General features: G+C 38.7%; 2 protein-coding genes across 10 annotated transcripts in view; one reads left to right on the top strand and one right to left on the bottom strand.

The window, feature by feature from the left end:
* The window catches only part of ARHGAP24 (Rho GTPase activating protein 24), a 507712-nt gene extending 498983 nt beyond the window's left edge, over nucleotides 1-8729 (top strand). For all 6 annotated transcript variants that reach the window (XM_082653461.1, XM_082653465.1, XM_082653462.1 and 3 more), the window contains 2 exons: nucleotides 771-1845; nucleotides 6663-8729. In XM_082653461.1, coding sequence (XP_082509587.1) covers nucleotides 771-1845; nucleotides 6663-6906 — 1319 coding nt within the window. In that variant the 3' untranslated portion in view covers nucleotides 6907-8729. The remainder of the gene's footprint in view (nucleotides 1-770; nucleotides 1846-6662) is intronic.
* Nucleotides 8730-22866: 14137 nt separating this feature from the next.
* The window catches only part of MAPK10 (mitogen-activated protein kinase 10), a gene marked incomplete at both ends in the record, with an annotated part of 165438 nt that continues 161970 nt past the window's right edge, over nucleotides 22867-26334 (bottom strand). For all 4 annotated transcript variants that reach the window (XM_082653758.1, XM_082653759.1, XM_082653760.1 and 1 more), the window contains one exon: nucleotides 22867-23009. In XM_082653758.1, coding sequence (XP_082509884.1) covers nucleotides 22867-23009 — 143 coding nt within the window. The remainder of the gene's footprint in view (nucleotides 23010-26334) is intronic.

Here is a 26334-nt window from a genome sequence, read left to right as displayed (position 1 = left end):
TTTTTTTTTAATAAACACTCTCCAGATTACAACAAGCCTTTAATTTCCAAAGTTCTGCAAATGATGATTCAGAATATTTTTGTCAGTTGCTTTTATGGAGGAGAGGATTCTTGTAGGTCTTTATTATACCATTTTGGCTAATGTCACTTAAAATGCCCTGAAGGTTTTGAATGCTGAGCAAAAGTTGTATGGAACTTCATTGTCTTGCTATATTATAAAGACAGACCATATATCCACTAGAGATTTTATAGGGTTCCACTTTGAGATGCCACTACAAATGTCTTGATAGTTTGAGGCAATTGTCTGATGAGAGATAACAGTGACTTCCTCAAAGAAAGGTTTTTCCTAATTAAATGTCAAACTTCCAAGAAATGTGTGACAATGAAGAGGCTGGTCTTTGGAACTAATTAATTCTGGGTTCAAGCCCTGCATTTTCTCCTTAATAGCTTTGGGATGCTGATCAAGTTATTTAACTTTCATAAGACAGTGATAGATAGAACAGTATCTATTCATAGATTTTTTTTTTAAATCCAACTACACTAACAAAAGTAAAGTGCTTGGTATAGTTCATGTTAAATGCTCAAGAAATTTTAGCAGTTAATATTGCTATAGATAATATTGCTATTATCATCATTAAGAATATAGTTTGGCACTGCTAATAATAATGCTGAATGTTCACCTGAACTCTTTAATAACTCTTTAAGAGTCACATTCAAAATAAGAAATAAAACTGTTTCACTCATACTATTTTGTTTTCTGTGCAATTCCAGGCACTGTGGTGGTCCAACAGTTGATGTCAATGATGATTAGCAAACACGATCGCCTCTTCCCCAAAGATGCAGAGTTTCAAAGCAAGCCCCAGGATGGAGTGAGCAACAACAACAATGACCTTCAGAAGAAAGCCACCATGGGTCAGCTACAAAACACGGAGAACAATAATACCAAAGACAGTCCTGGAAGACGGTGCTCTTGGGACAAGTCTGAATCTCCCCAGAGAAGCAACATGGATAACGGATCCCCCACAGCTCTATCAGGCAGCAAAACCAACAGCCCAAGGAATAGCGTTCACAAACTGGATGTCTCTAGGAGCCCCCCTCTCATGGTCAAAAAGAATCCCGCCTTCAATAAGGGCAGTGGGATAGTCACCAATGGGTCCTTCAGCAGCAGTAATGCAGAAGGACTTGAGAAAGCCCAAACCACTCCCAATGGGAGCTTACAGGCCAGAAGGACCTCTTCCCTGAAGGGGTCTGGTACCAAAATGGGCACCCACAGTGTACAGAACGGAACGGTGCGGATGGGCATTTTGAACACAGATACCCTCGGGAACCCCGTGAATGGTCGCAGCATGAGCTGGCTGCCCAATGGCTACGTGACCCTGAGGGATAACAAGCAGAAAGAGCAAGCTGGAGAGTCGGGCCAGCACAACAGACTCTCCACCTATGACAACGTCCACCAACAGTTCTCCGTGATGAGCCTTGACGACAAGCAGAGCATCGACAGTGCCACCTGGTCCACTTCCTCCTGTGAAATCTCCCTCCCTGAGAACTCCAACTCCTGCCGCTCCTCCACCACCACCTGCCCGGAACAAGACTTTTACGGTGGGAACTTTGAGGACCCCGTTTTGGATGGGCCCCCACAGGACGACCTTTCCCACCCCGGGGACTATGAAAACAAAAGTGACCGGAGGAGTGTGGGTGGTCGAAGTAGTCGTGCCACCAGCAGCAGCGACAACAGTGAGACCTTTGTTGGCCACACCAGCAATCACAGTGCACTGCATAGTTTAGTGTCCAGCCTGAAGCAGGAAATGACCAAACAGAAGATAGAGTATGAGTCCAGGATAAAGAGGTGAGGAAAATCTGGAGCCCCAAACTGCCAGAGAGGGTGTGATAGCCTCCTAATATGAGACAGGCTCACCCAGAGGGTAAATATGCTGACTCCAAAGTCAGAGACTGGGTAGCTTCACCATTTGTAAGCTGTGGGACTTTGGGAAAGCTCACTTCATCTCTGTGAATCTCAGCTCCCTAATGTGAACATTTTAAATTCTAGCAGTATCTACCACAAAAGCATGTAAGAAATCATTGCACATTGTCCCTGGCACAGAGCAGTTGCTCAGTAATACTATCTCTTGTCAATAAATGTGTGGATTTGTGTTCGAGGGCTGGGGAGAGGAGCGGAAGGGGATGAATGCAGAACAAGGAGTCTGTTCTCATAGGAAGAGGATGAAATGAGGATAAAGAGAAGTTGGAGAAATAAACAGATCTTTATTGTTCATTTTTTCCTTTGCTGAATGCTGGGAGAGTGTCTGTTCTCTCCCAAGCTCAGACCCAGACCCCAAGGATTCAGCAGTGGATAAAACAGAAAAAAACTCAGCCCTCATGGAGCATGCTTCCATTCCACTGGAGGAGACAGATAAATAAGTAAAATAGATATCATGCTAAGTAGAAGACTAAAGCAGGGAAGAGGGGTAAGAAGTGTTGGTGAGGGGTAATTCTAAGTGTAGGGCCTTATAGGAGGTTAAAGAGGCAGCTACGCAGATGCCTGGGAGGAGTGGAAATGCCGTGAGATGGAATAAGTGAGGAGCTCAGAGAGGTACCTTAGAGCTTTCAGGATCATCTTAAGTCTTTGGCTTTTACTCTGGGATTGGAATCCAGGGAGGTTTCTGAGAAAAGTGATGGCATGAAGTGTATTCATATGGACAATGGAAATTGTAGCCTAAGTGGGGAGCAAAACATATGAATTATAAGGAAGCAGTTGTGCTGAAACCTAATTGATAGCAGTTGACGTCTTCTCATAAGTTGACCAAGGTGGCGATGGCTTAGCAACTTCAGAGAAGCAACCTGGGCAAGACATGGGCTATTGGCTGAGCATCCTGTGTTTACAGTACCCCTGACTGCCAGATGCTCCATCATCTTGAAAGGCAGGAATACAGAGAATGGAGCCCAGGATTCACAAATACAACCTTGTGCTGGAAACCTGAACATCAGCACACCCCGTGATTTCACCAAGGTCACAGAATTACAAAACTGATTGTCTTTATGTTCTCCTTTCAGTGTAGTATAAGGGAAAGACACTGCACTCTCAAGAGAAGGCCTGAGGCTCAGTTTAGCCTGAAGTAGCCCCTCTAGTGGCCTCAGTCCCAGTCCCAGACTGTGCCTTAGTAGACCCCTTCTTGTTTAGGGTCCTCATAGTTTGTGAACCTCAGTCTTTGTCCTGCTTCAAATGCTTCCATGGCTCCAAATCCCACGTGGTTTCATTTTTATATATAAAGTTGACCTTAATGTATTTTAATGTTTCCCATCCATTTATCAATTATCAAGCAAAAAGATGTATTTTTAAGAGCTATGGTAAAGTAAATATTAAAAAAATACTTCTCATATGTTAGATTGAAAAAATTACTTTCTTGGAAACAGAAACTTGGTTTGAATTTTCCTATATAATGCTAAGTGACAGGAGGTTTAAATAAGAAGAAAAATGGAGTCATCATCTTATAAGGCTACTCTTCATTCTGAATGTAGTTTTTGGAACCACTGGCTACCAAATCTCTGAATTGCTGCCAAGGCATGATGATAAATTAGCACTTAGCACTGAGAAGCAAGATATAACACTTGAAACTTACCTTAGGATAGGAATACATTATTCTGAATGGTTGCAGATGTACAGGTTCATTTATGAGAACATTGGTGCTACATTTATGTTCTGAGTCTATGGTGCATTTTAGAGACATTGATAAAATAATAGAAGCTTCCAACAGAATGTCATTCATTGGCCTCTTTCACTGTAGCATTTTTACCCATGTGACAGGCAAAGGGAGAGGTCCATGATAAAGTAGGGCAAAGGAGCTGCCACATGACCAAGCCACAGAAATATAAGAAGTAACTGTTCTAGTTAATTCTTGATCATTCCTGTTTAGAAGTATACATTTGTCTTTCAATTCCTTTTTAACTCTACCCTACAAGTATTAAGGATAGATAGATGATAGATGATAGATAGATAGATAGATAGAGACAGATAGATAATAGATACGTACATATATACACACATACATACATACATCCCTAGAGAGATAGAAAGATGATAGAGAAATAGATACTATACTTTATCTATCATTGATATGTAATATTTTTAGTTTTTAAACATGTGAGTTTGATGTTATTCCCTCCCCCCTCACCTTCTCCCTTTATCATATTGTGGTCAGAAAAATTCATTTGTATGATATCAATTATTTGGTCTTGTAAGAAGTATTTATTAACTTATTATTGGTTTGGGATTGTATATATGACCAATAGATCAAATCTGTTAATCAAGCTGTTCAAATCTTCTACATTTCTCCTAATTTTCATCAGATAGAGCTATAATTTCTAAGAAAGTTATCTTAAAATTTCCTAATTTTTGTGGATTTATCTATCTTTATAATTTTGTTATATTTTATATTGAATAACTTGAAACTATACAGCTAGATGAATAAAAGTTCAGAATTGTTTATATCTCCCTGATGAATTGATCCTTTTATCATAAAGTAATGGTAATAATGCTTTTTGCCCAAAAATATTTCTTCTCATATTAATATTGCTATATAATTTTTATTTTGATTAATAACGTTCTGCTATATATTTCCATTAACTTTCGAACTTTATGTTTCATTATTTGAAGACATATTTTTTTCAATTCTGGAGTATTTTTATCCATCACCATTTTTGTTTATTTCATCTCCCCATTTTCTCAATTTTCTGTCTCTCCAACCCTTATTAAAGTATGTTGGCCCTTCTTAATCCATTCTCCATCTCTGTTAGCTTCTCTTTCTTATATTACATTTTCATCTTTTTTCATTACGTGAGGAATTCTGGGTAATTTTTCCTCAGAGCTGTTTTCTCATTTATTTATTTTCTCTTCTGATTAATTCTGTCACCACTCAGCCCATGAGTAGAGTTTTTGTATTCTCTTTGTCATAAAGAAAATTGATGTTCCAAGCTCTCAGTTGAATCACTTTCAGCCTTCTGCCTCTTTTATACTGGAGATCTCCTCCTCCCCATGAGCAAAATAAAAACCTAGTCACAGCTTCCAGGGCTTCTATCCAGGAACAATACCCCTCATGTGCTTCCATTTACTGTTCTAAATTTGAGTTTCTTCCTTGGTTCTGATAACCTCAAGATGCTCTTTTATTTCTTTTAACCTTGCTATGTATTTAAAAAATATTTTTCTTATATATTTTTCCAGCATTGATCTGTGCTTACAGTGGGAGGGGTTTCTTCTGTTTTCAACCCAGTCTAGATTCTTGGAAGTTTCATATGAGTGCCTGTTATGTAAAATGCATTAGTATATTTTTAAAAGGTGTCTTCCTTGGTATTTAAGCTTGAGTTTCTTCCAGCTTTTTTAGTTCTAAAATAAATAGCTTTAGAAAGAAAAGAGAATGTATCGTAAAATAATTCTGGGTAACAACCAGCACACTACCAAGTTTTTATGTAAAAAATGTGATCATGTGGTCAAAATGGCCTTCTAAACTGATTATAGAATGTGACTTTTTAAAAAATTCTAGTTTCTTACAAAGGGAGAGCAGATTCATCTTTAAGTGTTCTTATGATTATCTGGATGAAATATCAACATATGGGACTCATTATTTCAAAACAGAAAAATAATTGAGATTTTAATTTGAAAATTATTAAAATAATCAGATTTCTGAGAGCTACCTGTGCATTAGCCTTTCATATTTCAATAGTATGTCAAATTCAAACATACTCCTGGGACTTTAGCTCAGAATAGGAGAAATTAAAATGTCAGCCATTACCAAAACACATCATCTAATAATCAAGTGCTTACTATTCCTCCTTGAACAACAGCAATAATAAATTATGTTTTGGAACTTAGTGATTATTGGGAAAACTCTGTTTATAGGAAATTATCTAAAATTATACAGTTATCCAAAAGAATGTAGCTATCAACCTATAAAAATATAACTCTAGAGATCTTAAGATATATTAACTTGGAAGGCAGTGAGAATTTTAGATAGTAGGCTACTTAGGTGGACTCCATTGTCACAGAATGTCAGATGAATTACTTATTCAATACATGTAATCTCTACCTCTCTTGTTACTTACTATACGGTGACTGCTGTTAATACCACTTTTATATGATGGGACTCTATATGTCCAAGAGAAGCCCATTCTTAGCAGTTGACTTAACCTTTCTAACAAAGACATTTTCACTATCATTCTTTTTCCTTTGATAGAAAGCAAAAATAATTGTCCTTTTTTTCTTCCAACTTTATCAGACTCCCTCCCCCTTTCTTTTAGTAAAGCCAGATTTACGTAATGATTCAGGAAGCTTTGTGGTTTAGGTTGCCTCCTACTTCTGCCATTCTGTGCTCCATGACATTGGTCTCTGACTTCTTTTTGCCAAAATTCATTAATTCACTATCAAATGACAATGAAGTGCATTCAAGAGAGGTCTGGGGGTCTCAACAAAATGATAGTAAATCATGTTAGGAATCAGTAAAAAAAAGAATATATATACACCTTTTAATCCATGGACCTTGCTTCATTGATTTGAAAGGCTCAATCTAATTTCCTAAACATTGCAGAGACAGTTTAGGAAATATTTTTTAGCCCTTTTGAATTTCAAATTAATAAAATTGCTTTATGTCTTATTCCTTCCCCCACCCTTTGTAGCTTAGAACAGCGAAACATGTCTTTGGAAACAGAAATGATGAGCCTCCACGATGAACTGGATCAAGAAAGGAAAAAGTTCACAATGATAGAAATCAAAATGCGAAATGCCGAGCGAGCAAAAGAAGATGCAGAGAAGAGAAATGACATGCTTCAGAAAGAAATGGAGCAGTTTTTTTCCACATTTGGGGAGCTGACAGTGGAACCCAGGAGAACCGAGAGAGGAAACACGATATGGATCCAGTGAGGCTGATTTCTCCCACTGTCTCCAGTGGCTCTGGGGAAGACTCTGGGGGTTCTGGTGGGAATATTATATAGGATCAGGTGGCTGGTCACCTGGCTGTACAGAGTTCTAACTGGGGAAGACATATCATTTACAGACATTGCCCATTCATATCTGCAATGTGTACCAAAGTTGTATCATGCCCCATAATGCTACTGTCAAGTGTTACAACTGGATATGTGTATATAGAGTAGCTTTTAAAAAGTAAACTAAAAATGAGAAACATATCTCAATAATTATTTTATTGCAAGTCTTGTATTTAAAATGTTAAATCAGTATGTCATTGCAGTTTAGCTTGCTTTCAAGCTTCACCCCTTGCACTTAAGCTATTTTTGGCATTGTGTTATCATCAGCTTATTTTATAGATCAATATTTTTATTTCCCCTTTTGCTGAGGAAATGAAAATAAGCAGATATATAAATATATATAAGATGAGTTATTAAAATCAAAAAGAATACTTTGTGGCTGTGCTGTTTGTGCCAATGGACCTTGCCATGACCAAAAAGAGAAATGTAAATAATTTTATAAATTACGGTAGAATCACCAGGAACCTTTGAATTGCTCTGTAAATTCTGCCCTTGACACTGCTCAGTTTTCTTGGTGAGATGCTTTGACACAGGAGATTTTGGACCATGTAAAAAAGTCCCCTTCTCAAGCCCCCTGGTCTGCCTTGCCCATTCCACAGATGTATGTCTCCTATGCAGGATGCACCTTAGACGGAAAGCATGTTTTTTTTAAAAAAGAGCATTTAAGCAGTCATGCCTTGAATTACTCTGTCCTTCTACTGGATGGTTATGAGGGAGATTCTTCCTGCCATTGGGAAGTTGAAGAACAATGCTGGCTAACCAGTGCCTACATTGAGCACGTGTCCTCTACTCCAACCCCGGCCCCCCACCTCCCCACCCACAACGCAAACAGTGAAATAGTATTACCGTGTCTCTCTCAGTTAAACTGCTAGAGTGTGTGCCATATATTCTGCTTTCACTCAGTCCGGCTGCTCTGTTGTCATCCAGGATTCTTTCAGCACAACAGAGGGTAAAGGCAGTTTGCAGCAAGAGGGAACTGATGCAGGGGAAGGGGGCCAGAAGGAGGAGGAGACAAGATTGGAAGAAACTATTTTGCTTCTAATTTGTACAGTATTCTCCCCTGTCAAAAACATTTATTCACAATAAATTTAAAATGTGAATCTTTAAAGGTCCAGTTTTGATAAATTTGTGAACATCAGTAATGATAACTTTCTGGAGAAGCCCAGGGCTTCTAATTTCATCTTTTCTCAGATAATCTGCCAGAGACTGAGAAAAATTCACAGTTCGATGAGGCAATGATCGAAATAAATCTTTGTCACGCTAGAACAGAAAGTCACAAAAGGTAAAATTGGAAATAAATACTACTGGAGTTTATGGGATTCATGTTGTTTGAAGGTTCTATGTTTGTATTTATTTTCAAGGGGACAGTAGACTTTACAGAGTTCATTCTTGTCACTGTGCTGCTTTTGTTTATATCCTTACACAGAGCAAGCTTACGTGGTCCTTTGGTATCAACCACTGTCTATGTAGCAATACCTTCTTTATCTTTAGTTCCCTTTTCTCTCTCTTTCCAATTCTTTAACAAGATACTCCCACCTGGGTATCCTAAAGGAAATTCAAGCTCAAAATGTGTAAAAATGATCTCAATAGCTCTCTCTACCTTTTCATCTTTTCCCAGTCCCTGTCTTTGTTGACAAAAACCTCAGACTCATCCAGGGAGCTGTATGATACAATAGTAAAAATCAAAGGCTGTGCAGTCAAACTGCCTGTGTTCACATTTTCTCCAATTTGCCAGCTGTTGCTGAATTTTCTATGCATCCTTTTTTACATCTGTAGAATGGGAATAATAAAAGTACTGCTCTCACAGATTTGTTAAGTGGTTTCAATGAGGTAGCTTGTATTAGGCTGAGAACGGCACCTAGTATACAGGATGGACTCCATAAATGTTAACTCTGATTTTTCTCTACTCTGCCCTCTTCTTCACTTTTAAATTCACTCACCAAGTACTGTTTAGTCCACCCATCCTCACCTTTTTCATCTGCTCTCTTTGATCAGTTTCTCCCCATCTCTCAAAGAAAGCATCGCACCCAGCCACTTGTGTTCCAATATCTCTCCTCCACTTTCATTTGCAGACTGCCCTTTCTAAGTCACTCTTCTGATCATATTGTAGCCTTGCTAATAACATTCAAATGCCCTTCACACAGTGTATACGACTCTAACCTGAGTTTCATTCTCATCTCCTGCCACTTCCCCCCACGCCTGCCATGCTATTTCATGCCTCTGGAACTTTCCACCTCCTATTATTGTGCCCATCTTGATTGCCTTCCTTCTATCTAGCACATTCCTACCATGTTTTGTTTTGTTTTGTTTGCCAAATCAAATGTCAGCTCCTCTATGGCGCTTCCTAGGATCTCAATGCAGAGTGAGTTACCTTTTGTGCTCCCAATTTGGGTATATCTCTTTTAGCCTTTCCCATGTCTGATTATTTTCTTCACCAAGTCAAGAAGCACCAAGGGGGGATGAACGATAATTGCAGGAAACTGAGAGCCAGACAGACTAAGATATGCATCTCAACATGCCTTAGGCAAGATATGCAAAGCAATGACAAGTCACTTAACCTCCCTGGACCTCAGTTTTTTCATCTGTAAAGTGGAGATAACTCCTACAAAGCAAGGATGTTGTAATACTTAAAGGTGATATGTACTGTGCTTATCTCAGTGCCTGCCTCTTAGCTCCATTGATAGCTGTATTGATAAATGGAGGCATGAGAATAATATCTCTTAAGACATGAGAATAATATCTCATTGATCTTAAATCTCCCCACCTACAGCATTATTATGCCACAGAGTGCCAGCATGGAGAGTTAGCAGTAGATTTGGCCTTTGATTTATGAGGGATATTGTGATTAATTTTAACTATAAATCTCAGTGATGATGATCTCCAATCAATGGATACTATGAACAGCTTGTCCATCTGGGTTTCTACTGGTTCTTATATTAACTCTCCTGAAAGCCTAGAAAAAAATCAACTGCAAATTGACATAAGAATAAATTGGAAATAAGTAGGTAGTATCAAAGGTTCATTTGCCACATCCTGTATACACTTCTTTAAAACTCTTTAGGCAACTGCAATGATTCTTAAATTATGAGCTCAGGAGAAAAGATTTGCTTCCAAGTGTTGAGTCTATAGTATTGGTTTTACTCACCAAACTATATGGCTGGGTATCCTTTAGAGAACATTTAAAATAGAAGTGCCTAGGACATGAAGCCAACTGAAATGTAGATTTTACATGTAACTTCATTATGAACTGACGAAAAACTCCAAGTGGAATTTAAATAATGTCGTTCCTATTTATTCACAAGGTGAGGAGGGCTCCTTTTAAAAAAAGTAAGTTATTCCCAGGTAGGATAGTTTAAATCACTGATATATAATTATCTCCCCTTGGAAATTCAGGAGAGGATTAAAGACTGGGAAGCCAACCACAAACCCCAGTGTTCCTTACATTGCAGATCTGTGTTCTGCTTAGAGTAGCATCCTAGAAAAGAATATGCGTGAACTTTTGGATTCAGAGACCTGGATCAAAATCCCAACTCTGCCATTTATTAGATGCACAAACTTAAGAAAAATTACATAATGTTTGTAAGCCTAAATTTGCCTTTCCATCAAATAGGGATAATAATGGTGCCTCTTCCTCACTGAATTTTTTCGAGAAATGATTAAGTGAAATGATTAGCACAGTACCTGGAGTATAGTAAGTGCTCAATAAATAGTAGTTGTCAGCCCTCAGATTACTTCTTTTGAAAGGGTGCCGCAGCTTCTAGAGAACATAACAAGATTCTGGCCTCAGGAAACAGGCCGGCAATGAAACACTAGCATGCACAGCAGCAGAGGATATAATTGTGTCCCCTTCCCAAGTACTCTAATTTCATCTTTTCTCAGATAATCTGCCGGAGACGATGACAAGGAAGAGGCAACCCAAAGCATCCTTTCTATTCTGAGTTAATACAATTACAGCTGTGATCTGGGAATAATGTCTAAAGAACCACCTGTAACTGTTTTGCATCAACTCTATCTATGTGGACACTGAGGAAGACATTGGGCATTAAAGGTATTGGGTAAAATACAATGAAAGTGCCTAAGAATATGGGCCACTGAACATACCTACACTTACATCAGCATCACTGTTAGCGAGTATTTATTGAAGGCCTCCATAAGCCAGGTCAGCACTGTCCTAGGTGCCCTGGGATACCTAGTTCACAATAATTACCACATGAGATGATGTACTGTGGACATAAGGGGTCACAGAGGTGAGGCTGGGCACGAGCCATGACTATGATGTAAGTCCTGAAGGATGAGTCGTAAGTTAGCAGACAGGGAGGCGGTTTGGGGCAGAGACCTCCCTGGAGCATGCACATGCAAAGGTGCCTGTGGTGCAGAGTCTAGGGAGTCTTTTTAATGATATAAAAAGACCTACCCAGCCTGTGCCATCGAGGTAGTCTTGTGTGTAACAACCTACCCGCACCCCGCGAGACCTGAAAACACACTTAGGACCCAGGCGCCTTCCACTCTTTTATTCCAAGAAAGCAGCCAGAGCTGGACACATTTTACCTTGTTTGAATTCATAAACTACAGGGAAATAGTGCTGGATTTGTGGCTCCCAAAGGTCTATTTCATTATTCTCTTTATAGTCTTCTTAACAGCACCAGTGGGGAATGAGTTGAACGTTAGCACTGCCCAGCTCAAGGGCCTCTTTTGCAAAGTGACTTGGAACACTAACAGTTCCCCAGGCAGCCGAGATTTACTGGACTTACTGTAGAGCTTCAAATAGAAAGTTTAGCTGATGAAAAGTGTGTTTTTTAACTCACAGCTTGTGAATCAGGTCCAGGGCTGAACAACACTCTTATTTCTGGACTACATGTAGCTGCTACCATTATGGCCCCTCCAGGGCCAAGCCCAGGTGAGACCAGCCCACACAGGTAGGGGTCCCTTTCTTAAGTAGACAGTACGGGTAACAGGATATTACTGAATTGTTTGAATGATGAGTCAGATTGGACTGTCTGCTTTGAGCAAAGTTGTCTCTTAGCTCTGAGGGAAGCCCTTTAAGAACTGGTGAAAACACCATGTCCATCCCAGCCCTCTCCTCCCAACACACATGTTCCCCGCCTCCTTATGATTCATTAGAATTGACTATGTATCCCACACAAAAGTCATCCCAGGGTTGGGCCATCACACCTCACCCTCCATTATTTTTCACCAAAGTAGTTCACACTCCATGTCACTTGCCTCCCGCTGTGAGCTCATCACCACGTTGCTCAGCACATTCCCCCATTGCTTCAAACTCTGATCCCCCCTCCCCTTCCCCAAACTTTCCATTACACCTTCTACATCTAAAAGCTACCAGCAACCTCCCTTACATCTCTGAAGAATAGCTACCTACTGAAGACACAGCTCCTCAGTAGCTCTCTCAAGGACGGCTATTTTTCCTTCCTACAACCAGCGTATCATTAGGCTGAAGCAAAGGTAGGTCTTGCTTGGCTCTTTGCTGCTACTTTCAGAGCTTTGATCCTCTGTCCTCCCTCAGAACTTCCTTGGAAGCACATGTCACATGAAAGAATATTTCAGCACTTAATCAACTGTTTTTCCCCCACCCGTACTCATGTGCCATCCACCAACCTGGCCATACAGCTCCTTGACCTGCTCACTTCTGAAAAATCTTGTTCTCCCTTTGCCTGAACATCAGCCACCTGTGCACAAGGTTGACCTCACACTGTGTCGTTACCAACAACTGCACCATCACCAAAATATCCGTTCCAAGCCTCTACTCTCTGATCATCATCTCTTCTCTTTCTAGGTCATTGCCTTTGGCACCATCACTCCAACAATGCTTGCCTACTCCCAGAGTATCTCTGAGCCATGGACTTCCTTAAATTTTCATGGACGATCATCCCCTCATGTCATTGCTTCCCTCCTTGACCAACTTAGCTTCTGTGGTTCCTCATCATATTTATTCTCTTGTCTCTATTCTCAAATCCCTTCATCTTCTCTTCCACCACTCCACTCATCTGAGAAGAAAAAAAAAAAACAAAACAAAAAACAAAAAAAAAACAACCCAAATTTGGCTAAATCCAATTTCTGCTTCCTACTAACCTGCACCTAAGAAACTAAACATGACTGAAGAGCAGAAGACCACCAATTGACTTGTCTATCTTATAGTTATATAAATATGGCTCACATGAACCTCATCATTGTTCAGTAACTTATCTTCATACTTTCTAAGATCTATCTTATACTTCTTAAGCCTCCATGAACTCTTCCCATCCTAATTTTCAGCTGACAACCTTACTTATATAAGCTTACTTACTGATTTCCTGTGTTTACTGAGAAAAGAAATCAGAAGACTATGTTTTTATGTTTCATCATCATATCTAGCAAACAACCAAACCTGTCCTGTATACATCACTTTAGCTCCTGCTCTAATGACTGTGTTGTCTGCTCTAACCAGGCCAACTGTTCCTCTTAGAGCACCCACTCCTTTGGCCTTTTCAAGAGCATTGCTCCTTCAGATAAATACTCTTTCTCTCTTGCATTACACATTTTCTCTTAAATGTTAGTCCCACCAACATATACCCATGCTGTAATAACTTTTTAAAAATCCTCTCCTCATATCCTATGTATGACTAATTTCAATAGCATTCTTCTGCTTCACTTTTTAGAAAAACAATTCTTCAATTTTCTATACTTGTTCTTAACTTCTCACCTCCCATGTTCTCTTAAATTCACTGGAGTCATGCTTTCTTGCTCAAAATTGCAGAGAAACCACTGTAGACAAGGTCAGCCATGGCCTTCACAAAATCAAGTCCAATTGTCAATCTTCAGTCCCCATCTTACTCAGCCACTCAGTGGCATTGTCCCTGGTGCCCACTCCCTCATTTTTGGAACATCTTTATTTGGCTTCCAGGACAGCTCCAGCTCCTGGTTTTCCCTCTACCTCACTGGACATTCCTTAGAATACTCTCCTGTTCCTGATTTCTATAGGTTGGAACAAGAGGTGCGTCCATCTTTAGACTCTTCTTCTTCTTCTTTATCTATACTCAGTTTCTTAATGGTCTCATATAATCTGGTTTCAATGAATACTTATAAGCTGACTACTCTCAGATTTATGTTTCAGCTCAATTTCTTCCCTTAACTCCAGCCTCGTAGATACTCCAGCTACTTCACTTGAATATCTAATCATCAACTATTTCCAACAACAAATATGATTTTCTTCCCAAATATGCTCCTAATCCATCGTTCACAGTCAACTGCACTATCATTTACCTTGTGGTTTAGATTTCTTAAAAATCCAGAGTCATTCCTTGATCTCTTTCTTTCATATCACATATCAATCCATCAGCAAATCTTGTCAACTCTGCCTTCACAATGTATCCTTAATTAGATCCTGAATCCAACCCCTTCTCAGCATCAGCACTTTCTAGTTCAAGCCCCATCATGTCTTTCTGGACTACTGTTACACCCTACAATGGACTCTTCATTTCCATTCTTATCTTTCTTCTCTTTCTTCTTAACCTCCTCTCTCTACTCAGCCAGAGGGATCCTTTCAAAAAGAAAAATTAGATTATACTATTTCCATGCTTAGATCTATCCATCATCTTCCCATGTTTAGAATAAAATCCCAAGATCTTGCTATGCTCTAACCCTGCTTACCTCTCCAATTTCATTTATTATCACACTAATCTTGTCCATTATGCTTCATCCACAAAACTCTTTGCCATTCCTTATATATACATGCAAGCTCTTACTCCAGGGCCTTTACACTTGCTTTTCCCTCAGATACTAATATGGCTCATTCCCTTACTTTATTCAGGTCTCTGCTCAAATATCACCTCTCTGAGAGGCCTGCCCTGACCACCTCCGCTAAATGGCACCCTTTTTCATGCCTTATTCTTTTATCCTGCTTTGTCTGTCTTCTTAGTGCTATCCACGACCTTACTTCTCCATTAGAATGTAGACTACATGAAGGCAGAAAGGTTGCCTGAATTGATCACAACTATGTGTGCATAGAATAGTCCTCAGAAAACTGAAGTGCTCAAGCAATATTTGTGGCATGAGTCAATGAGTGAATATTCAGAGTTCAATGCCAAATTTCTGGTTTATATATTCAGGGATGTTCTGAGTTGGAGTTTCTAATAAAAAATATTAAATGACTAAATTCTACCCTAAGTTATTTTAGGGTTCCATTCATCACTTACAGACTAAACAAATTTCAGAGATTTGGCTTCGTATGAGAGCATCACTGCAGAGAGACTCCAGTACACGTTGTGATATCATTTGCTGATCTGGAGATTTTGATGCCAGAAATATGAGCCTCAAGCTCAGCATCCAGGCTTAATAGCTCTCAGAGGAAACGTGTATCAAAATAACTTTATATAATGTAGAAAAAAAGCATCCATTCTATTTTGTTGTTGTTTTTTAGCCTCTGAAATTTTAATCTATTTTTTCCAGGATACAAATATCATAAGTTATTGACAACATCTCAAAATGTCATCATATTTCTCCCTTTATCTGGTGACTGACAATTTGTTTAAGACCTACCAAAAGATAGCAGTAAATCTTTTGATTAAAAGAGTGAGAATAGGGCTTCCCTGGTGGTGCAGTGGTTGAGAGTCCACCTGCTGTGATGCAGGGGACACGGGTTCATGCCCCGGTCTGGCAAGATCCCACATGCCACGGAGCGGCTGGGCCCATGAGCCATGGGCGCTGAGCCTGCGTGTCCGGAGCCTGTGCTCCGTAATGGGAGAGGCCACAACAGTGAGAGGCCCGCGTACCGCAAAAAACAACAACAAAAAAAGAGTGAGAGTAAAGATACATATATTTCCTCATTGAGTTAGTGCAGGCCTACTTGTATCTTTCATCTCTATGCTATTTTTTAAATAAATTGTAAAAAATGTTTTCATCTCCTATAATGTCATGGAAAATATCCAAAGTTTTCTTACGCTGATTCATTAAGTGTGCTTACATGAAATTAGACAAAATAATAATATTGAAAAAAGCAGATTTCTTGTTTCATTGCTTTAAGAGAATAATAAAAATGGAATCATTCAAGTCACACCACTAATTTGAATACATTATTATTTTAAAAGAAAGTAAACAAATGAGTTAAATGTTTTTTTGCTTTAACCACTTATTTTTAAACTGAAAGATTAAGTTACTCTGAAGTTGTGAGGATAAGGACTATACTGTATTTGTCTCCTACCTAGGACACATAAATAGATGTTCAATAAATATTTTTGGAGTGAATGAATGTACCACTTAAGAACATACCTCAGAAATTAAACTAGAAATTTAGAGCAATCTTCTTAGAGCTTGATTTGCACCAAATCCAAGTTTGCAAAATGTTAACATTAAGGAAGAAGCAATTGCTTTTTGAAAGTCTTCCTTTCATAAAAGAAGTCCTTTAATATTACTAGTTTCCTTAGTTCATGTAAAATATTATTTGGGTTATAAAAATTGATTTTGTGTATAACTGTTCACAGACAATATTTTCACAAATGTGAATATAAAAGTGTTAATGGAAGGCAAACTATGAGTGATACACTTTTCTAGGCAGAGTGTGGAAGAGTTTTTAAGATGAATAACATTTTGCACCTGCTTTTGAGTTGCAGACAATGTGGACTGCTGGGTGAACAGAAGGATTCCAGACAAGAATTCAGGGAAGGACAGTATCAGAAGTTCAGTGACAAGGAAGTGAAGTCACTCACTCCATGGAGTAAAGCTTAAATCCTCTAAATTGCATTTCAGACATTTTACATTGGGTTTTATACTAGGATAAGCATATCTTTAAAGCAAGAAATATGTGACATAGAAAGGATGGGAAATTTCAAAGGGGCATTTGACTCTTATTTGTGTATGTGCCATCACATTTCATGTGCTCAAGAACTGTGCATTTCTACAACTTGTTTCAGTAACTAAAACAGAACACACTGATCTAAAAGAATGAGCAGATGGAATTCAGTCTGGACCTGAGGGAAATGACTTGCCATGTTCATTGGTCCCTGACATGAACTGATCTGAGACAGTGGGATTTTCAGTGTGTTTCACTAGTTGCAAATGTCTTCCAGGCATGCCTTTCAAAAAGCTGGGAGGAAAGGCACACAACAAGTAAAAAATATCATTCTGATAAATCGGTAAGGTCAAAAAATCTCTATCTTGGGTAAAACCCAGTTCAACTACTGAACAAACAGAATCCTCCTTCTAGACTGGTTGCTGCATAAGGTAGTTTTCAAGACACCTTTCTTCTTACTGCAAACTGGGTCAAACTTACCCAAATACTTGGTAACATTTTATGGTACCTGGTATGCACCAATAATTCCTTCTGACCCTTTCTCTCCATAAGCAATCTTGTGGAATTTAATTTCCCATCTTAATATTGTGGGTATTTTCAGGTACCTATATTTGGCCACTTTTAAACTTATTTTACTAAGAGAGTAAAGATCTGTGGTTTAAATTAGAATAAAATCTATGCCAGAGATAACAAAAGGCTTTGGGTTTCTATTTTTCTTATAAATAAAAGGATAAATTGTGTTAATGCAAAAGAATAGGTATGTTTATCTTCCAGATTTTTTTCTAATAGTTAACTGGTTAAACAAAATGTTTTATTTACAGAAATAGAAGGGCCATTCCTCAACACTGTCAGACACTTCCAGCTTAATTAACATGGGTTTGGTGACCTTATCAAGACACAAAATCATATTTTAAAAAATTCACCAAGGAGTTTGAGATATTAAGGTTGGCTACCATGTAGACAAAAAAAAATCTTTTACCCTCTCTCGAGTAATAATTAAACTGATTAGAAATTCTAATAAATTAACCTAAGATATTTAACCCTGTTTTAATCACCTAATACTTCCAGAAAATTATTTTTTCCTTTCCATCAATCTTATACTTTAAAGGAAACTTACTGAATTGCAGATGTACAACCAATATCCCTAGATAGAAAAGAAGGTCATTTTTAGAAGAAACCAATCTCAAATGAAAGCACAGCCTTCTGCATGGTCACATACATATTACACACTCATTACCCACTGTGAAAAAGTAGGTCATTCCTCATTTCTTATTTATTCCCTGGCACAATCAGACCACATGATGAAATGTGAGATGCTTCAAAGTTACTGTCAGGACATGAAACCCAAGACAGTGAGCAGGACAACAGCCACTGGCAACAAGGCAAACTCCAACAAAGTCTGGATTTGGATTTGGTTTTATGTTACTGGAAGCATATTTGCTCTAGTTTTTAATAGTTCATAAGAAACAGAAATCATAATGTATCAACATAGTATCCACCTACAAAGAGTTCAAAAAAGCCAAAGTTTTCCCCTCATTCGCCCTCTTGTTCCACCAACATTTTGAAAACAAAGGAAAAAAAATTAAAAAAGAGAGAAAGAACACAGAAATGATTTAAATAATTTCAAATCCTTATTAAACATCACTGAAGTGCATTTGATCCATCAGGCTGACTTTCAGTTCTTACCACTAAGACCTTGCAGAGAAACTGGATTTATGTAGTTTTGCCTTCCAGGATTGATCTAGAACTGTAGAGGTGAGATGTGTATGAATATGGGTGTGGGTTTTAAGTCCGTTTTATGAACACGGACACAGGACAATTCTCATCATTTGTAGTAGTCTTTGGAGTCCAATCATGCAGAATAACAGGCAGGTTCAAGTCAGGTCTTGTTGCAAGATAGACATGGCAAGGTGAACAGTTTAATGCTAACTAGGGGTGGGAGATTTGTGTCCATTAGAATATACTGGCCATTGGTCCCACGTAATCAAAAGTTAGATATACAGGAGTCCATATACAGAGGCCTTCCATTTCAGCTTGCTGACCAAGGAAATGTGTCAATGTGAGCCATTTCAGACAGCGAAAAAACTGCCCAAGTGCTAAAAGAAATAAAATCTTATATTTTAATCACATGGAAAATAATTAATATAACTATTTACATTATAACTTGATTGTTGTTCTTAGAGAAAAGAGTTTCCATTCTTGGTTCAATGGTGTCTGTGGAAAATGTCTGTCTTTCACAATTAAAACGCATGTGGGGTATTGTGAGTAGGGCGGGGGTGGGATTCCTCCTCAGACCCAAAGTGGGTGGGCTCAAAGATTCCTGGGGCAGCTTGATCCCTTTCTCTGAGCTATAGAAGATAACTTTTTCAGCAAAGCTGATGATCGTGTTCTGTGCAGAGCATAATGCTTTTAAGATTTAGATTGTCATATGTTAAGAGAATCAAATAGAAATAGACTTTGCAGAATTTAGATTTTGCAGTGACTAGTTAAAATTTAAAAGTCTGTTTTGCTTATTGTTTTCTTTTTTCCCCTGGCAGGTCATAAAAGGATTTATGTAATCTCACCTATTCTATTTATTCCATTTGTCAAGGCCTATTTTCGGATTTATCAGTCAGCTGATATCAGTATCCACAGGTAATAATTTTCTGATAATGATAAAAGATTGAGAAAAAAACTATCCAGCTCCTTGGCCTTCAATTAAATAGTTTACTCCAATTGGAGGGAACTGACCAGACTCTGGTCCACCTGTGGGGTACATTCCCTCAAAGCTCAGTCATCAGATTCTTGAAGATGCAAGATTATTATCAGTTTTTATTCCACAAGAAGAAATTTGGTTGTAAGGCCAATGTATCTCTTTTTAACACATTGGTCCACAAAATACATATAAAAAAATCAAACTGGTAGTGGTGGTTTTGCCAAGATCTCCCAACAATCTAGTTCCTCCTGCACATAGGCATACAGCTATCCCTCCTACAAAATACTATAAAACACTTCGTTAAGGATTGCTGTGAAACTACTTGCCCTATAGGAAGTGACAGGTTAGGCCTCTCAGTGTGCCAATTTCACATTCTGAAAGGAAGCCTCCAACTACAGGCAGGACCTTCACTTTTTCCAAGAATATAGACCAGGTGACTTGACACTTCCCTGCCTGAAAAGCAAGAGAGTCCTTTGGAAGTAATAGGTGACTATACAGGAAACATTTGGTTTTTTTTAAGAAAAGAAGACTCAGTGCAGAACATAGTATATTCTCTGAATTTGGTAATAACATAATCACCTCCTGAAGATACTATAATAAAATGGACCCAAGATTGTGAAGGACCAGCGGGCTTTTGAAATGATTATTCTCTGTGTTGGCCCATCACCTGTCTTGCTTTGACAACCTAGGAAAATTAATTCTATAAGCAGTCAAGAAGCTAACCCTTAGCTCAATTTGTACATGATATTTCACTATGAAAGATTTGTTTCATTTTTTCTTGTCCATAGGGAGTTCTGGCTAAAGGGAATCAGCCCCCAAGAGCCATACAACAGGAGAGATCAGACTAGTAGAGTTTAGGGAAGGTGGCAATAGCAGGGGAGGGGCATTGGCTAGTTCTTGCCTGGTTTCATCTGATTGAAAAAAAAAAATCACTTCCACAGACATGAGAGAGTCTAACTGTCAAGCAGTTCTAAGATGCTGGCTGGAGATTTTCTTCTGTTTTCTGATGTCATTTTGTGGCTGATGAAATTTCCCTTGTGACTCTCTTTCAACAGCTGCCTGCTCTCTGCACTCAATCCTGTGTGGTTAAAGAGCCGGGAGTGGAAAGGCCACAGGTATAGCAAGAGAAGAGCATGGAGAAAGAAGATAAGCAAAGAAAAGGGAATACAGAGAAGAGAAGCTTTAAAAAGGGGGGAGGGGGTTGGGGGAGTGTGACAGAAAGAAAAGTGAGAATGCTCATGTGATTGGGGAAGCATTTTTAAAATCAGGTTGTCTGCAATATTAACCAAAAACTCTGGCAGCAAGACAGAGAAACTGGGCCCCTGCTATTCCAGGAGACAAGCGGCACAGTCTAACGTTTTTTCTCTCCATTTGAAACAAATGACATCTTGTCATGAATCCTACTGTGTGAAGCAATACCATAAATGGCAGCATTGCTCCCATAGCGATGGTCAGGGTTGACTCTATTGCTTGAAAAGAGACACAGCTTTCCTACTGTTGTGTTTAAGGCAGTTTTCAGAGCACTGGCATTCTTGTCTGCTCTGTTTTCAAAGGGATTCCATTTGCCAGTCATCTCACACATATCAACCACCCATCCCATGCGTTTCACTTCTTCTTCAGGTGAAATACCACCGCACTGGTGAGCACCAAAATGGTCAGAGTGCAAAGAGCTGTGATGAATACTTCACCAAAGTGAATAAGAAGAGAAGCCTCGACCTGGTCCCTATTATTGCTGAGAAGTCACCCTGGTATCGCCTTGTATAGAACCAGGATGTTTCACAGTGCCTCCTTAAGTGCCCAGGAAAGCACTTTCATTTAATTTGAGCTAAATTCAGGAGATTTTGCTAAACATTGACATAAATGCTTCATGGCTTTTAAGACACTCTATTGCTAAAGCTACTTAGCAGCAGTAACTTATGGGCAGAGTTATTGCTGTCATGTCACCTGCGGTACAAAACTCAGATGATCAGCCCTTCTTGGATTGTTGAAATGTATGAAATAAACAAATAAACATGAAACATCAGCCATATTAAGGAGTCGCGGAAACCCCTGAGGAATGTCTGTGGAAATGTTTTCAAAGGCTAACCTGAGGATCACCCTGGGCTTTGGGTATTTTTTAAGTAATTTCTTTTTTTAATTCTAGAAGAGGGCAGTAATATTTCTTCTCTAAATAAGACCTTGGCAAGGTATAAACCTGGAAAGTAGCACACTCATGGAAAACACAACCTACAATCTGAAAATAGCCTATGTAGGCTCATTTTCTGTTAGGGATACCGTACGGAAGCAATTCCACTCTGTTTCAGGGAAGGGTTCTTACCATCAGATATGTACACACTAACCCTGCCTCTTCACCTGACAGTTGTGACACATAATTTGTAAACAGCAAATGGGGTCTCCTTTCTAAAATATGAATGTCGGTGTCTCCTAGTATCTGGTTAATAATCTCTTTCAGGCCTTCCTCCGCACTGCCCCACCACTCTCTATCAGAGAAAAGACCCTCAGCCTTTATTCCTGCCTTCCTTCTAAAGGTCAAAACACATTTAGCACCTGGAAACTGTTACCCCCTCCCACCCCACACTGTACATAAGCATCACATATGTTCTTTCTAGAAATTGGTATACAGGTGCCATTTAATCAGTTCAAATTTGGAAGCTACATCTTCAAGGGTCCAAGAGAGCTCACTCCCCCCATGTTCCCCCCTTTACATGTTTTCTTGTAAGACATACAGCTTAATCAATTAACAAACTAAATAGCTTATATACTGGCAATATATTACAGATGGGTTTATGTCAGAGTAATAGATCACATGAAATGGACCATGTGGTACCCCAGTGCATGATGTCTTGGTAGAGCCCTGAGGACACGGACAGTAGCATCTCTAAGTAAGTATGCTGTATGAATACAGACACATGCGGATCTGTATCTACATCCATCTGACTAGGCCAAAAGGAGCAGGTAGATGCAAGATAGAGACACACACATGCTGGATGGGACCACTGCACACCTTGTCATGCCATTTGAAAGGGCAGTTACAGGTCGCTGGTTCTGCAGCCATTAAAATTACACTTTATGGAAAAGGCTTCTCTAATTGTGTTTGATTTGCTTTCTGTAGTAAGCATCGTTAGAAGAAGACCAAAGCAAGAGCAACTAGAAGTTAAATATACATTTGGCTTAGCTGCAATACAGAACTCTGGAGAAGAAGCAGGCTGAAAGATTTGTTTCAATTTTAGGCTTGGATTCTCTCCCTTGCTGTTTTCTTGTCGTTGCATGTCTGTGTTTGTGTGTGTGCATGAGTGTCTGCGTGTGTGTGTTCCATCACATCATCTCCTGAAGAACGCTGGGTTTCGCAGGCAGGCGGCTAGTCACCTGCAACAACCCAGGGGTCCTGCCGAGGCTTCCAGGCTGCTGTCAGTGTCAGATGCCAGGGTCTGGTCGGTGGACATGGAGGAGATATCGTTGACAGACGAGGATGGAGGGAGACTCTCACTGGTGTTCACTGCTGCACCTGTGCTAAGAAAATGAAGACCAACATGACTAAACCTGGAACTGGACTCAGCTGAATGTCACTCAGGTTGCAGGCACGGGCAAATATGATAGGGGATGTCTGGTCCATCACTCATTCAACAAACTTTCATAGAACAACGAATACAGAGCACTGTATTAGATGGTGAAAATCAAGATAACAACACAGCATCCCTGGTCACAAGTTATTCACAGGCTAATGCAGTAATTGTCAAATTTCACTCTACCTTAGAGATCACCTGTAATGCTCTTAAAGGAAAACAAAAAAATAAACAATAAAACACCACTAAAAACCCCAATCACCCCTTGTACCTCCAATATTGTAATACAGTTGGCCTTGGGTGAAGTCAAGGCATTTGCATGTTTTAAAAGCTCCCCAGAGACTGTGGTGTCAAGGGCTGAAGACCACTGTTCTATGGAGAAGGCAAATGAGCAAAACCCTTTAATGTAATCATCTGAGCCTGGATGCTTTCAAATTCAGTGAGCTAAAACAAACACACATAAGATGCCTACCCCAGAAATATGGGCTGAGGGGAAGCCCAGTAATCAGAATTACTTGGAGGCTACAGCTCTAGAGAAATGAACGTATATTAAGTAAATATTATTACATAGTCATTAATTTGACATCAAACTTAAAAGTCTATATGGAAAAGCCAACTAGGACTGTGGATGAAAGTTACCATAGACCAAAAAAAGAATAGAAGCTGGAGCACACCTCTTGATTGTGTGTTTACTTTCCAGCAGGCTTGCTTACCTGGGAATCTCCAAATAAGAACTCTGAATTACTAACTTAGATTAATTTGCAAAATTTTAAAAATTTATCTGCTATGTGGGAATATAAAGACTTTGAAACTCTGAGAAGAAACTTGCTCATGGTAATCACTCAGTAAATACTTGCTGAGCTACAACAGCTTTGAGAACCACAAAGGAAAGATGAGCCAGTGGCATTGTAAAATCGGATTAAACCAGAGCACCCTGGAAAGAGTCCAATTACTTTTTCTCTTTATAGATTCTTTATACTCAAGCAATATGGGTGGTAAAATGTATGTTTTGTGAAATAGTTCGCTATTAAAAATATCTAACGTATAAGCATCTAAAATAACAGATGAGGAATTCTCACTACATTGTATTTTATTTGAGCAAATATAGTGTGTAAGATATATTTGGTGAAAATCATAAATCCCAAATAAGATAGTGTTATCAGATAGATCTAATAATTCAGAAAAAAAATCTAATGAAGTGGAGAGGTTAACACAATCTCTTTGTTCCTGGCGTAGACATTTGTTGCCTGCGGAAAAAATGTGATTAAAATGAGACATTTGGACTTCCCTGGTGGCGCAGTGGTTAAGAATCCGCCTGCCAATGCAGGGGACATGGGTTCGAGCCCTGATCCAGGAAGATTCCACATGCACAGAGCAACTGAGCTCGTGCACCACAACTACTCAGCCTTCACTCCAGAGCCCATGAGCCACAACTACTGAGCCCGCATGCCACGACTACTGAAGCCCATGAGCCTAGAGCCCATGCTCCGCAACAAGAGAAGGCACCGCAATGAGAAGCCCGCACACCACAACGAAGAGTAGCCCCCGCTCACCGCAACTAGAGAAAGCCCGCATACAGCAACAGAGACCCAATGCAGCAATAAGTAAATAAATAAATAAATAACAAATATATTTTTAAAAATGTGACAGTATCTGGAGAGGACACACACACATAAACTAAAACAGATTATATGTACCCTATATGCTTTTTAAATTTTTGTTTGTTGATTATAAATATATTTATGTAAACTATGAGAAATATAAAAAATACAGGAAAAAAGGTAACAATATGCACTCATCCTCAAATTAATGACAAGAACGGTTAAACTTCTGTTATATTTCTTTCTAGTCTTTTTGCTAGGAAGTTTCTTTAACTGTAATCATTTAATGTATATCCATTTGTATCCTGTATTTTCATACACAAAAGGCTTATGCATTTTTCATGTTCTTTAAACTCTTAAAAGTATCTGTACTTCCTAATCTTAAGTATCTCTAGATTTTTAAATCTGTCTTGTTAACATCTTCCTGTAAATAATTTTACTCTCATTATCAGAAAAAATATATAATGTGAAGTTATCTGGTTTCAATTTATTCCAACTTTACTTAATTATATCCTTTACAGATATGGTGCAGAGCTAGTTCATTTCCTCTCATGACATATGCTAGTAGATTTCCTATATCAGCAGACAACCCTTGATTACATAGCCCAAATACCCAGCTCTGCTTTTCTCCTTGATTCTAGATTAAATTATACCAACATCCTCATGTTCTTTCATCAGCTTTGGCCTGTAATAATTGAGCATCACTGTGATAGGCTTCTCAGAATCATATTCAATTTTTCCACATCATTATTAAAGGGTAGTGATTAAAACTAGATATAGGATTCTAATAAAGACTTGATCAATTGTGGGCCAACAGAGTGAGATTACTGTCCATTTATCTCCTAGATGATATATCCCTATACTACAGATGGCTTTCAAATCACAGTACTAGAGTTTAGATTTAGTTTTGACTTGAAATATAAAATATTGCCCATGTAAATTTTTTTAACAGTTTCATTGAGACAAAATTCACAAATCTAATTTGTACAATTCAATGTTGTTTTAGGATAGTCACAAAGTTGTGCAACCATCACAAGAATCAATTTGTAGTGTTTTCATCACCCCAAAAGGAAACCTTATACTCTGTTTCTTACCAACCTGAGGCAATGACTAACTTACTTTCTGTCTCTATAAAATTGTCTATTCTGGACATATCAGTTAAATGGAATCATACAGTATGTGACCTTTTGTGACTGGTTTCTTTCACACAGCATAATATTTTCAAGGTTCATTTAAATCACTACTTCATTCCTTTTTATGGCTGAATAACATTCTACTGTATGAATACATCATTTTTATTTAACTATTATTAGTCACTGGTCATTTGATGGACATTTAGGTTGTTTCTACTTTTTGGCTATTATGAATAATGTTGTTATGAGCATTAATGTACAAGGTTTTATTTCTCTTGGGTAAATACTTAAGAGGAGAATTGCTGGGTCATAGAATAGCTCTATGTTTAATATTTGAGGAACAGTCAAACTATTTTTCAAAGTGGCTTCATCAGTTTACATTCCTACCAGCAGTGTATGAGGGCTCCAATTTTCCCCTATCCTCTCCAACACTTATTATCTATCTTTTTGATGATAGCCATCCTAAGGTATGTGAAATGGTATCTCATTGTGATTCATTTGCATTTTCCTGATGGCTAATTATGTTGAGCATC

Source organism: Grampus griseus, assembly GCF_964374135.1.
Source record: "Grampus griseus genome assembly, chromosome: 4".
Taxonomy (NCBI): Eukaryota; Metazoa; Chordata; class Mammalia; order Artiodactyla; family Delphinidae; genus Grampus; species Grampus griseus.
The sequence above is the reverse complement of the archived record's forward strand: the minus strand, read 5'-3'. Positions and strand labels throughout refer to the sequence as shown.